The 15,025-nt window shown below is 37.7% G+C and overlaps 1 protein-coding gene across 6 annotated transcripts in view; it reads left to right on the plus strand.

Annotated features, from left to right (window-relative positions):
- Ccdc171 (coiled-coil domain containing 171) overlaps nucleotides 1-15,025 on the plus strand; it is a 553,592-nt gene that overhangs the window by 307,924 nt on the left and 230,643 nt on the right. For all 6 annotated transcript variants that reach the window (XM_045160095.1, XM_045160091.1, XM_045160110.1 and 3 more), the window contains 2 exons: nucleotides 1,017-1,243; nucleotides 1,603-1,785. In XM_045160095.1, the coding sequence (XP_045016030.1) occupies nucleotides 1,017-1,243; nucleotides 1,603-1,785 (410 nt within the window). The remainder of the gene's footprint in view (nucleotides 1-1,016; nucleotides 1,244-1,602; nucleotides 1,786-15,025) is intronic.

The raw sequence follows: 15,025 nt of genomic DNA on the forward strand, positions 1-15,025 counted from the left end.
ACATTAAACACAATTATTAATTACAGACCTGATAATCTTGCAGCAAGCAGACCATGTTGGATATGCTGGGACCTTAAGTCCGTTAAATGAGAAGGACGATTACTGAAATCCTGCGGGGAAATATGTGACTGTAGTTGTAGAATTTAAATTGCCATCAAATAACATAAATCATATTTTCTTGTTTGAGAACATAAATAGTGTAGCATGAAGGTAACATGTTGCAGTACTTGTAAATATCAAGTAGATTTATGTTAGGTTTTAGAACAAAGAAAAGAAAGATAACTTTTTAGTATGTATTCCATGTGAATAGCATACTATAAACGCATATAAATTTTCTTCGGATACACTGTTTAGTATGTGAACTATGTTTTGTATTCCTCTTTTCATGTTAAAAATTAATGAGAAAGTATTGTAGCTTGGTGGGATGAACACCCAAACCATACACAGTTTAGGGAAAGAAGGGATTTTTATATCTGTAAGCTTTAAATAAAAGCTTACAGATCCAGAGTGTGTGTGTGTGTGTGGGGGGGGGCATTCCATCCGTGGTGGAAGAAGCTGCTTCTATACATCCAAGCAGAGAGAAATAATTACCAGCCAGCAAACCTCATGTGACTATTATACCAGTTGGCACATTTGGCTGTTTGGCCAGCAATAAGCCCATACAGGCAGCAAACAGCAGCCTTCCCCCCCAACCCCCCAGAACTTGGGCTACTCCACATACCTTTGAGCTGTAAATTAGATCCTCCCCCAAACACACTCTTTAGGGTTGGACTCCAGGATCCTTCCCTAGTGACACCTCCTCCAGCCAGGCAGCTAGAGACCCAATTTACAAGCACTAATAAAACACCTCAGTCAATTAGGGACATACATGAAAGCTACCATAAGAAGAGACTTTTCAAATAAATTACTACAGGTGAAAGAGAATTATATAATTAATTGTTTTCTTTATATTGTGATCAGAAATGTTGTGAAATTAACAATAGAAACAACTCATATTTTTCTTTTTTTTTTTAAAGATCCAAATTCCAGAATTTGTGGACATTTACTTATAGGTGCAGCCAAGAATTCCTTTGCAAAACTAATGGATAAAATTAGTCTGGCAATGAAAAGCATATCTATGAACTGTGGCAGGAGTATTACATATGTGGAAAAAGATTCCCTTGTTCAGAGGCTGGCTCGTGGACTCCACAAACTAAACACATTGGCTCTGAAACATGGTTTGCGTGGCCATATGCCCATTATGGTATGTATGAAATTTCATGTAATAGTGATTTTGGTCTTGTAGATTTATATCTGAATCAGAATTATTTATAGTTTATATTAGTTTTATATGAATGTACTTAAATTTCATGCAAACTTTTAATACATTAAATTCCCATTGAATAAATCCTGGCATTAGTTTTAAATATACTATTGTATACAAGTGCACTATGACAGAATTATGTAGTATACAAAAATTTTCATATTTTGTTCTTGCCATTTGGAAAATTTCTTAGGTGTTTATTTAATAATAAGCCAAATTATTAGTAAGATGAATATTGCTATCAACTTATTGACAAACCTGTGGTTAGTGCTCATAAACTTGCTCTCATTTAACCACAGAAAAGCACGGCATCATTACAAAAGCAAATATTTGGATTTACACAAAGGCTGCATGCTGCAGAAGTAGAGCGCCGCTCACTGCGCCTGGAGGTTACAGAATTCAAACGAAATGTGAATGAAATGAAGAAAGAGCTTGACAAAGCTCAGAACCTCCAAATTCAGTTAAATGAATTTAAACACTCTGTAAGTATAAATGATCCCAACTAAATAAAATTTATAAAAAGTAACATCTCTCTCTTTGTATTTTTCCTTAACTTATATTATTTGGTAATTAAAAATAATTCAAAGTTCATTCAGTAGTATCACTTTTTTTTTCAGAAAACTTCCCTTTTATCATACTTTCAATTGAGGAGCCTATTGCTTAGGAAGACAAATACTGTCCTCTGAGTCCTTATATTGAATATTTTGAAAAATTAGATGATCTAATAAGAAATCAAGTTGCTTTGCTAAGGAAATACTGTTTGTCTTTTGTTAAGGATTTACATGCATTTTTAAATTGTTGTTAGCTGAAATAGGATATTTGCCAAATACCATAAGCTCAAGATCAAAATGTATAAATAGATAACACAATGAAATGCAGACATCCAGATCTTCTGTTTACAGTTGGGTTAGTTATAAACTTGTGTCAACTGTTATTGTGCTGCTTGAATGTGCATATAAAACATAGAGTGCAAATGTTATCTAAAACTTCAAGATTATTATGAAACTGATAATAAATAATACAATTATGCACGTGGAACTTATTTCTCAAGTATAGCAGCAAGCTACTTTCAGAACTTCCTTTGACAAATCCAAGTTTCACAATAGTAGCTTCAGTTTACACATACTTAAAAAAATTTTATTGACAGCTTCCATAAATATAGACAGTAGACCCTGATAATTCCCACACCAACCCACATTTGCCCCCTCTCTAACCTACCCTCCATTGAATCCCTTCTTTAGAATTTGTCTCTTCTATTTTGATGTCACCATCTTTTTCTCCTGTCATGAAAGTCTTGTGTTGCTAGTGTCAGGCATTGTGAGGTCATGAATATCAAGACATTTTGTCTCTTGTAGAACGCACTGTAAGCAACTCTACCTTTCCTTTGGCTCTTAAAGACTTTCTGTCACCTCTTTTGTAATGGCTCCTCAGCCTGAGAGTATAATAGAGATGACTGAATGCTGAACACTCCCTGTCATTTTTCAGCACTATGGTGACTTTTGAGTTACCTCAGTGGTTACTGCCATCTGAAAAGAGAAGCTTCTCTAGCCAAACAGGGGAGTAAAATTAATATATGGGCATAAGCATACACACTTAAAAAGTGCTTTGGGGGCAGTTTAGTGACCATAATATATGCAGTTAGCCAGACAACAGCAGGTATTACTCCCCTATGGCTCATGGCCTCCCTAGGCATAGGCTTTTGACTTGGTATTCAGTACGAGGCATGTATTCTCTTTCATGGAGTGGGCCTCATTACACCAGTTGGCACATTTGGCTGTTTGGCCAGCATTAAGACTTGCAGGATCCACTGCTTTTAACACTTTTGATGATGTCCTAAAGGCTGCATGCAAGCACATCTCCGTGTAGTTTTCTGACAGCTTGTCAACAAGCTAATGTCCAGCTTGATTTCTCTATGACTTGCCACTCAAGCATGTAGAGTCTTCGAAAATAGGGTCTTACCCTGTTGTTCTGGTGGGTACAAAGAGACTTGGCAGTGGCCTATAATATTTTGGGGGCATCAGGGACCTCCATGGCTAACAACTCACTGGAAGTTATACTATCCCGGGCACTGAAATTTTTCTAGTAATAATCTATGGCTTCTGGGCATACCATTATCCATAGGATACTTCTGCCCATATTCACTGTCTCTTTTTAAAAAAACATATATTGATGGCCAGCAAAGGAGTAGGTTTACACATGGCTTATTCATAAGAACTTGAAGTTTGATTAACCCTCCTCCCACCCTTCCTTTATTCTATCCATTCCCAGCATCCCACTTAAACCATTCCACTCTTAGTAATCTGTCACTTTACTTACATGTTTACAATACCCTCCCCTTAAGCTCTCTCCTCTCCTCCTTCCTTTATAACCCCTTTCTAGCTTCCTGGCCTCTACCCACTGATTGTTATTCCAACTTACACAAAAACTAAATATTTTTAGGTAGGATCCACATATGAGATAGAACATGTAGCATTTGACTTTCTGGGCCTGGGTTACCTTACTTAGTATAATAATTTGCAGATAGATCCATTTCCCTGCAAATTTCATAATTTCTTTTTTTAATTGTTAAATAAAACTAGATTGTAGGACTGGAGAGATTGCTTAGTGGTTAGGGTGCTTACCTGAGAAGCCTGAGGACCCACGTTTGATTCCCCAGAACCCATGGAAGCCAGATACACATGGTGGGACATGGGTCAGGAGTTCATTAGCAGTGGCTAGAGATCCTGGTATGCCCATTCTCTCTCTCTCTCCCCTTATGATCAGATAGAGTACAAGGAATGTTTTCAGTTTTTTAAAATTTAATTTTATTAGATATGTACATACTTAGTATGTAAACAACACATGTTGGTACCATCGTTACCCTCATCCTTGCCCCTTTTCTGAAGAGGCCATCCTCATTGGGGATGAAGGTCAACCCCATGGGGATTGTGGGTCATGCATTGTGGGAGCAACAGTCAGTTATGGGGGAGAGGCAATGTCTCTGTGTATAATGTCTCAGCTTGTAGCTCTAACAATCTTTCCATCCCCTCTTCTGCCAAATCCCTTGAGCCATATTGGGTGCATTTTAAGTCTACTTCAGTGATAGGCTCTTGGTAGCCTCTGAATCTCTGCTTTGGTGGGTGTGGTGTGTCCTCAGTGTCTCTATCTCCTTCACCCTTGTGCTGATACCAGGTTCACCAAGAAAGTAGCAGTCTTTCTCATGTCCCCAATGCCTCAGTGGTTTCAGATGGGGCCAGGGTGAAGTGTGCTGGGTCATTTATCTCTTCAGATCCTGTTCCCATATGAAAAAGAGAAGTAGATTCTCCAACAGAGAGTGAAGTAAGAACCATTTAAATGGTATAATCATTAATTTAGAGAGAATTTAAAGAATGTAGCCCAAGATTAGTGGGAACTTGAAAATTGGAAAGAAAAATTGTTATCTTTTTTTTTTTTAATTTATTTATTTGAGAGCGACAGACACAGAGAGAAAGACAGATAGAGGGAGAGAGAGAGAATGGGCACACCAGGGCTTTCAGCTTCTGCAAACGAACTCCAGATGTGTGCGCCCCCTTGTGCATCTGGCTAACGTGGGACCTGGGGAACCGAGCCTCGAACCGGGGTCCTTAGGCTTCACAGGCAAGCGCTTAACTGCTAAGCCATCTCTCCAGCCCGAAAAATTGTTATCTTGATATGATTCTGACTTGTTTCCCAATTCCAGATATGGTTTCCTTTCTACTGAGTTAGCTAATCCAAGAGCAGTTGGTTTCCCACTGTGGCTATGTGCCACTATTGCATTTATGTGAGCATCATGTCAGGTTGTTTGCTTCTGAGTAGCTTAGACCTTGAAGTTGCTCAGACAGATGTTGGCCACTTTTCCCAAGATGCTCATGTAGTGCCTTCTAGTACTAGATGGGCTAACTGTCTGGGAACTGGAATTCTTCAGATTCTAACCAGGTCTCTTCATGGTCCAATAGTGTATGAGTATTCCTGTTTCTCCACATCTTTGCCAAAATTTGTTTTCATTGGATTTTTTAATGTTTGCTATTGTTACTGAAGTAAGGTGGAATCTCATAGTTGTTTTAATTTGCATTTCCCTAATGGTTAAGGATGTTGAACATTTCCTTAAGTGTGTGTTAGCAATTTTTATTTCTTCTCTTGAGAACTCCCTATTCAATTCTCTGCTCCACTTTTGTTTGATTTGTTTTTTTACTGTTTTTTTTTTTTTTTTGAATTCTTTGTAGATTCTAGATATTAGGCTTCTGTCAGTGGTATACATGGCAAAGATTTTCTCCCATTCAGTGGGTAATCTATTGGTCTGCTTATGGTATGTTTGTCTGTGCAAAAGCTTTTTAGCTTCATGAAATCCCACTGGTTGATTGGTTGTTTAATTTCCTGGGCTACTGGGGTTTTGTTTAGGAAGTCTTTTCCCAGTCCTGTAACATGGAGTGTACCTCTTAGTTTTTCTTCCAGTAATTGAAGAGTTTTAGGTCTTCTGTTGAGGTCTTTAATTCTTTTGGACTTGATTTTTTTGTATGGTGAGATGAATGGGTCTAATTTCTTTTTTCTACATATGGTCATCCAGTTTGTCTAACACCATTTGTTGAAGATACTGTCTTTTCTTCAGTCTACATTATTGGCACTTTGGCAAAGATCAAGTAGTTGTAGTTACTTGACCAAAGGTCTGGGTCTTCAGTCCTTTTCCAGCGGTCTGTGTTTCTGTTTTTATTCTAGTACCATGGTGTTTTTGTTACTCTGGCTTTGTAATATAGCTTTAGATCGGGTATGGTGATATTTCTAGAGGGCTTTTTTTGTTTTGTTTTGTTTTTTTGCTGAGGATATGTTTGGACAAATGAGGCCTGATCTTATTCCATATGAGTTTTGAGATAATTTTTCAATCTATGTGAAGAATGATGCTGGGATTTTTATTGATATTGCATTAAATACTTTTCATAATATTAATTCTACTTACTCAGGCACGTGGGAGGTCTTTTCATCTTCTCAAGTCCTCCTTGATTTGTTTCTTGAGTTTTTAATGTTTTAATTATATAGTTCTTTCATATCCTTGGTTAGTATTTTTCTAAGTATTTAAATTTTTTTGTTGCTGTTGAAAATGGGACAGCCTTACTGATTTATTTCTCTGTATATTTGTCCTTTGCATATAGAAAGGCTATTGATTTTTGTGCATCGATTTTGTGTTCTGCCATGTTACTGAAGAATTAATCACCTTTAGAACTTTTGACATGGAGACTTTCAGGTTTCTTATGTACATGGTCATGTCATCTGCCCAGAGTTCTAGCTTGACTTCTTCCTTTTCAATTTGAATCCCCCTTTTTTTCTCCTGTCTTACTGCTTGGGCTAGTACTTCTAGTACTGTGTTGAACATCAGTGGTGACAGTGGGCAACCCTGTCTCTTTCCCAGTCTCAGTGGGAGCTCCTTGAGTGTTTCCCCACTAAATATTACTTGGGCTTTAGGTGTTTTATATATGACCTTTATTGTGCTGAGATATAAACCTTCCATGCCTATTCTTTCCAGCATTTTGATCATGAAGAGGTATTATATTTTGTCAAAGCCCTTCTGTGCATCAATTGAGATGATCATGTGGTTCTTATTGTTCAGTTTATTTATGTGGTATATTAAATTGATCAGTTTCCATATGTTGAACCATCCCTGCATCCCTGGAATGAAGCCTCCTTGATCAAAGTGGATAATGCTTTTGATGTGTTGTTGAATTCGGTTTGCAAGGATTTTGTTCAGGATCTTTTCATCTAACTTCCTCAGGGATATAGGCCTGTAGTTTTATTTTCTTGATACATCTTTCTCTGGTTTTGGTATTAGGGTGATACTAGCTTCTTGAAAGTGGTTGGGGAGGATTCCCTGGTCTCTAAATATGTGAAACAGTTTTTGAAAAATTGGTTTCAGTTCTTCAAAGAAGATTTGATAGAATTTGGCTGATAAGTCATCTAGTCTTAGACTTTTGTTTATGGGGAGGTTTTTGATTATCTTTTCAATCTCCATGGATGTGATAGGTTTGTTTAGGAGATTAATCTGCTGTGAGTTTAGTTTTGGTAGGTGTTAGGTATCTAGGAATTCATGTATTTCTTCCAGATTATTGAATTTTGTGGACTAAAGGTTTTGAAAGTATTCCCTAATGATTTTTCCAATTTCATTGATGTTGTGATCTCTCCTTTTTCATTTCCAATTTTGTTAATTTGAGACTTCTCTTTTTGATTGATCAAATTGGCCAGGACTTGTAAATCTTGTTTATTTTTTTCAAAGGAACAGCTCTTTGTTTTGTCATTTTCTTAATTGTTTTCTTAGTTTCCAATTAATTAATTTCTGCTCTCATTTCAATTATATTTTTCCATCTAGAACTTTTCAGGCTGGATTCTTCTTGTTTTTTAGTGTCTTTAGGTGGACAGTTAGGTTATTAATTTGGGATTTCTCTGTCTTTGTAATGAAGGCATTTGCTGCTATAAATTTTCCCCTTAGGATTGCCTTCATTGTGTCCCATAAGTTTTGGTAGGTTATTGTGGTGGTTTGATTCAGGTGTCCCCCATAAACTTAGGTGTTCTGAATGCTAGGTTCCCAGATGATGGAGATTTGGGAATTAACGCCTCCTGGAGGGAGTGTATTGTTGGGGGTGGGCTTATGGGTATTATAGCCAGTGTACCCTTGCCAGTGTTTGGCACACCCTCCTGTTGCTATGGTCCACCTTATGTTGGCCAGGGGGTGATGTCCACCCTCTGCTCATGCCATTGTTTTCCCCTGCCATCATGGAGCTTTCCCTTGAGCCTGTAAGCCAAAATAAATCTCTTTTTCCCAGAAACTGCTCTTGGTTGGGTGATTTCTATTAGCAATGAGAACCAGGCTGCAAAAGTTATATTTTCATTATCATTCAATTCTAAGAATTTTACCATTTCTTTTTTGATTTCTCCCATGGCCCATTCATTGTATAAAAGTATATTGTCTAGTCTCTAGGACCTGGTGGGGTTCTTGATGTATCTCTTGTTGTTAATTTCTAGCTTTAAAGCATTGTGATCTGACATGATGCAGGAAGTTACTTCAGTTTTCCTGACTTCATGAAGGCTGAATCATGGTCAATATTGGAGAAGGTTCTGTGAGCTGCTGAGAAAATGTATATTCTGTAGAGTTGGTATGGAAAGTTCCTTAGATGTCTGTTAGGTCTACAATGTTGTTGACCTCTATTTCCCTGTTGATTTTCTGCTTGGATGATCTATTGATGATAGTAGAATATTGAAATCTTTAACTATGATGGTGTTAGTGTTTATTTATGTTTTGTTGTCAGGTAGATTTTAATTTGTAAACTGTGGTGCACATGTGTTTGGCACATGTGTATTTATGATTGTGATGTGCTCATGTTGATCATTCTGTTGGTAAGATGTGGCCTTCTTTGTCCTTTATGATTACTTTTTGTTTAAAGTCTATTTTATCAGATATTCATATTAAAACACCTGCTTGTTTTTTATTTCCATTTGCTTGGAATATCATTTTCCATCCTTTCACCCTGAGCTGGTGCTATCTTTCGTGGTGAGGTGTGTTTCTTGAAGACAGCACATGGAAGGGTCCATTTTCTTTCTTTTTTTTTTATTTTTTTTTAAATTTTTTATTTATTTATTTGAGAGCGACAGACACAGAGAGAAAGACAGATAGAGGGAGAGAGAGAGAGAATGGGCACGCCAGGGCCTCCAGCCTCTGCAAACGAACTCCAGATGCGTGCGCCCCCTTGTGCATCTGGCTAACGTGGGACCTGGGGAACCAAGCCTCGAACCGGGGTCCTTAGGCTTCACAGGCAAGCGCTTAACCGCTAAGCCATCTCTCCAGCCCTCCATTTTCAAATATATGTATACATACATACATACATACATATATATATTTGACAACTTCTATACTTTCCATGGTATTTCCCTCCCCTCCCTGCTTTCCCTTGCATAACTCTACACTCCCTCATATCCCCTCCCTCTTTCCATTAGTCTCTCTTTTAATTTGATATCATCATCTTTTTCTCCTATTATGAGGGTCTTGTGTAGATATTGCTAGGCACTGCAGGGTCTTGGATATTGAGGCCAATTTTTGTTCAGACAGTTGTATGTAAGAAGTGGTACCCTTCCTTTGGCTCTTACATTCTTTCTGCCACCTCTTCTGCAAAGGACCCTGAGCCTTGGAGGGTGTGAGATGTTTCAGTGCTGGACACTCCTCTGTCCCTTCTTCTCAGCAGTATGTTGCCTTTTGGGTCATCCCATCTGATCCCATTGCTATCTGAAAAGAGAAGCTTCTCTAACCAGAAGTGAGATTAGCAGTGATTTATGAATATGAACATTAAGTGTAGTGCTTTCAGGGCAATTTGGTGAGAATAATATATGATTTATCTAGACAAGGGCAGGCTTTATACTTCTAAGGCTTATGACCTGCCATAGGCTTTTGATTAGTTTTTCAATATCAGGCATGTATTCCTTCCCATAGAGTGGGCCTTCAGTCCAATTAGAGAGCAGTTTTCCCCCAGAGCAGACATGCCACTACTGAACTCATTCAGTCATTTTGCCTGTCTGGCCAAACTTGAGGCTTCCAGTGTCCACTGTTTTCACTGCTGATTACTTCTGTCTCCCATAAGGTTGTATATAGTACAGCTATTTCCAGTTTTCAGTTGGCTGGGCTACAGGGAGAAGGTTTTCTGCTTAGTACCAGCTTAATTTCTCAGTGACTTTGCTGCTTAGGCATTTGAAGTCTTCAGCAATAAGGTCTTACCATCTCTTTCTCATGGGAAATCAAGGGCCTTGTCAATAGCCTGTAATGTTTTGGAGGCAACATGGACCTGCTGGCCAACAACTCACTGTAAGGCATCCCATCCCTGGCACTGAAGGTTTTCTAGTAATAATCTATGGCTTCTGAATGTGCCATTGTTTAAGGAAGTAGATTTTCAAATGTCTTATTCAGAATATCTTGAATTTTGATTGACCCTCCCCCCACCCTTCTTTTATAGTCTCTTCCCCTGACTTATCTTAGGCCTTTCCCCTCCCTGTAATCTGTTCTTCTACTTACATATATACAATACCATGCCCTAGAGTCCTTCCCTCTCCTTCCTCCCTCTTTTTCTAGCTTATGGGTGTCTGCTACTGATTTTTGGTTCCAGCTCACATATAAGTCTATACATTTGTAGCTAGTATCCACATATGAGAGAAAACATGCAACGTTTGGCTTTCTGGATCTGGGTTACCTCAGTTAGTATAATCCTTTCCAGATCCGTCCATTTTCCTGTGAATTTCATAATTTCATTTTTCTTTACCACTGAATAGAACTCCATTGTATAAATGTACTACATCTTTATTATCCATTCTACTGTGGATGGACATCTAGGCTCGTTCCATTTCCTAGCTATTATGAATAGAGGATCAGTAAACATGGTTGTGCAAGTATCTCTATGGTAGTAAGAAGAGTCATTAGAATATATGCCTAGGAGTGCTATAGCTGGATCATATGGCAAGTCTATTTTTAGCTGTCCCAAGAACCTCCACAGTGATTTCCATAATGGCTGTACCAGATTACATTCCCATCTACAGTTTAGAAAGGTTCCCTTTTACCACATCCTTGCTAACATTTATTGTCATTTGTTTTCTTGACAGTAGCCATTCTGACAGGAGAGAGATGGAATCTCAAGGTAGTTTTAATTTGCATTTTCCTGATGGCTAAGGATATAGAACACTTTTTTAGATGTTTATATGCCATCTGTATTTCTTCCAGTGAGAAGAAATTTATTTAGTTCCATAGCCCATTTTTAATTGGGTTGTTTGAATTCTTATTGTTCTGTTTTATGAGTTCTTTGTATATCCTGGATATTAATCTTCTGTCATATGTATAGCGGGCAAAGATTTTCTCCCATCCTGTAGGTTGTCTCTTTGCTCTATTCACAGTGTCCTTTGCTGTGCAAAAGCTTTGTAATTTCATAAGATTCCAGTGGTTGATTAGTGGTTTTATTTTTTGAGCAATTGGGATTGTATTCAGAAATTCCTTACCTATGCCAGTATGTTGAAGGGTTTCCCCTACCTTTTCCTCTAGCAATTTCAGAGTTTCAGGTCTGTTATTTAAGGTCCCTGAACCACTTGGATTTGATTCTTTTGCATGGAGAAAGACAAGGATCTATTTTCATCTTTCTATATATAGATGTCCACTTTTCCCTGTACCACTTGTTGAAGAGGCTATCTTTTCTCCAATGAATATTTTTGGCGTCTTTGTCAAAACTCAGATGACGTAGCTGCCTGGATTAATATTTAGGTCTTCTATTCTGTTTTGTTGATCTGCATGTCTATCTTTGTGCCAATACTATGCTGTTTTTGTTACTATGGCATTGTAATATTGCTTAAAATCAGGTATGGTGATACCACCAGCCTTATTTTTGTTGCTCAAAATTGTTTTGGCTATTCGAGGTTTTTTTGTGCTTCAAATGAATTTTAAGATTGTTTTTTCTATTTCTGTGAAGAATGCCATTAGAATTTTAATGGGGATTGCATTAAATGTTTCGATTGCGTTTGGTAAGATTGACATTTTCACAATATTGATTCTTCCAATCCAAGAACATGGAATGTCATTTCCTTGTGTCTTCTGTAAGTTTTTGCTTGAGTGTTTTAAAGTTGTCATTGTAGAGATACTTTACTTCCTTGATTAAGTTTATTCCAAGTTATTGTATTTATTTTTTTTTGAGGCAATTATTTCATCTTCCACATGTTTGTTGTTAGTATATAGGAAAGCTACTGATTTCTGTGTATTTAATTTGTCTCCTGCTACATTGCTAAAAGTGTTTATCAGCTCTAACAGTTTGCTGGTAGAGGTTTTAGGGTCTTTTATGTATAGAATCATATCATTTTCAAATAGTGATAATTTGATCTCTTCCTTTCCAATTTGAATCCCTTTTATGTGTGTCTCTTGCCTTATTGGTATAGCTAAGACTTCCAGTACTGGTGAATTTTACTAGACTTTCATAGAAGAACTAACACCACTGGTTCTCCAACTTTTCCATAAAATAGAAAAAGAAGGAATTATACCAACTCCTTCTGTGAAGCCAGCATCACCTTCATACTTACAGACCTATTTCCCTCATGAACATAGATGCAAAAATTCTGAACAAAATATTGACAAACAGAATACAAGAATATATCAAAAAGATTATTCATTCTGACCAAATTGGCTTTATCCCAGGGATAGATGCAGGGAATGGTTCAACATACACAAATTGATAAATGTAACACATCATATAAATGGTGTGGAGGACAAAAGTCATGTGATCATGTCAATAGATTCAGGGAAGGCATTTGACAAAATCCCACGTCCTTTCATGGTAAAAGTATTATAGAAACTGGGAATAGAAGGAACATATCTCGACATAATAAAAACTGTTTATGGGCTGGAGAGATGGCTCAGTGGTTAAGCGCTCGCCTGTGAAGCCTAAGGACCCCGGTTCGAGGCTTGGTTCCCCAGGTCCCACGTTAGCCAGATGCACAAGGGGGCGCACGCGTCTGGAGTTCGTTTGCAGAGGCTGGAAGCCCTGGCGCGCCCATTCTCTCTCTCTCCCTCTATCTGTCTTTCTCTCTGTGTCTGTCGCTCTCAAATAAATAAATAAAAAATGAACAAAAAATATTTAAAAAAAAAAAACAAAACTGTTTATGACAAACCTAATGGAGAAAAACTTGAAGCTTTTCCACTAAATTCCGGAACAAAACAAGGGTGTCCAGGGTCCATTGTTTTCATCCACCCTGATAATTTTTGTCTTCTGATGTTTGAGTTAAGACCATTCATATTTGAGGTTATTATTGTGAATTTAAAGTAGTCCTTGCTATGATGAGTTGTTTTATGGGGTTTGGTGTTGTCTTGTGTTTTGTACTAGGTAGGGCCTCATCTATTTTTGGTTATTGTGATCTTTTTCTTGTTGTCTCCTGAGATTGGTTGGTTGACTGTTCTGTGTGGAGTATTCCCTGAAGTATTCTCTGTAGGATTGGCTTTGTGTTCATATAATCATAGAGTTGACTGTTTTCATGGAAATTTTTGCTTTCATCTTTTGTTATGAGGAATGCTTTTGCTGGGTAAAGTAGCTTGGGTTGGAAGCCCTAGATTTTTAGATTTTTAAAGTGTTCTATTCCAGGCCTTCTGGCTTTCAAGGTTTCTGTTGAGAAAGCTGATGTAATTCTAATGGAGTTGACTTTGTATGTTGCAAGTTGTTTCTCTCTTTTTGCTTTTAACACTCTTTCTTTGTTTTCATTGTTAAGAGTTTTAACTATAATGTGCCTTGGAGAGTTTCTTCTTTGGTCCTGTCTGGTGTTCTTTGGGTTTCTTGTATCTGGATGGGTCTCTCTTTTGAGAGATTGGGAAAATTTTCTTCAACAATTTTGTTTAATATGTCCCTTATGCCTCTAGCCTGTATTTCCTTTCCTTCTGGTATACCCATGATCCAGATGTTTGGTTGTTTAGGGTATCCCACAGTTCCCTTGTGTTCTGTTTATTTTTTTGAACCTATTGAAGTTTTTGTCCTCTTGATCAATTTCTTCTGTCTTATTTTCCAGGTCATAGATTCTGCCTTCCTCATGAGTAACTGTGCTAGTGAGGGGTTCTAGAGAGGGTGATATAATTTCTATTTGATTTTTGCTTTTTATTGTATTATTTTGCATTGTGTCCATCTCTTGAGGTATGATTTCAGTTCAAGTTCTGACTTTCTTGATGCTTCCTGGAATTTTTTCTTACATTTTTTTCAAGACTTCATTAAGCTTAGTCAATCAGTTGTTGAGATCTTCTATTTCTTGACTCACCTGCAATTCATTCATATCTCTTTTGAGATGTCTATTGTTTTCTTCAAACAAGTAAGCCTACTATCAAAAGCTGAATGCTGTAAGAGATTATTATGTTCAATTTCATTGATACAATTGTTGGTTCTTTGATGGCTTCCTTCCAGGTTAGTGATTCTTTTGATCAGGCTGTCATTGGTTGTTGTGTTTTTATTTTGGGATTTAATTTCTGTTGATTTCTCTCTGATTTTATTGGAGGCTTCCATTGCAGTAGGCATCCTTATTGGAGATCTCTCAATTTTTTGACTTTCATTGGCTTTTTGCATTGTTGTCTACCCATTTTAGAGAAATTCTTTGTTTTATTGAGGAGGAAGCAGGTTTTTGTCATTTTTTCCCATGCACCCGCTGATCCAGGCGAACAGGGATGTTGGTACACAGTGAGCAGTCAGTATACCAGAGGAAAAAGCTTGGTTCTACAGCTCACTGAGTAACCAGGCCTCCAGGGAGCTGGGAGGAGTCAGGAAATAGGAATTTGGCCTACTCACTCCATGCAATGCACTGCCGGCAAACCCTCTGGTGTAGGGAACCTGGACCAGGGAACTTGGAGGAGCTGGGAAGCAGGGATCTGGCCTAGTTACTCCACACTGTAGTGCCTGCTCACTGATCATCTGGCACAGAGATCCTGGATCAGGGGACTCTTTTTTTTTAAAGATTTTCTTTGTGTCCTAATATGTAGTATATTTTAGACAATGTTCTATGTGCTCTTTAAAAGAATGTGAACTCTGCAGCATTTGGATGAAATGTTCTATAGATAATTGTTAATTCCATTTGTTCTATGATGTCATTGAATTTTGATGCTTCTATATTCACTTTTTTCTCAGAATGACCTGTCACTTGTTGAAAGTGGTGAATTGAAATCACTCACTACAATTGTGAACATGAACACTATTCAAAATT

This window comes from Jaculus jaculus, chromosome 1 (genome assembly GCF_020740685.1).
Source record: "Jaculus jaculus isolate mJacJac1 chromosome 1, mJacJac1.mat.Y.cur, whole genome shotgun sequence".
NCBI classification, from domain to species: domain Eukaryota; kingdom Metazoa; phylum Chordata; class Mammalia; order Rodentia; family Dipodidae; genus Jaculus; species Jaculus jaculus.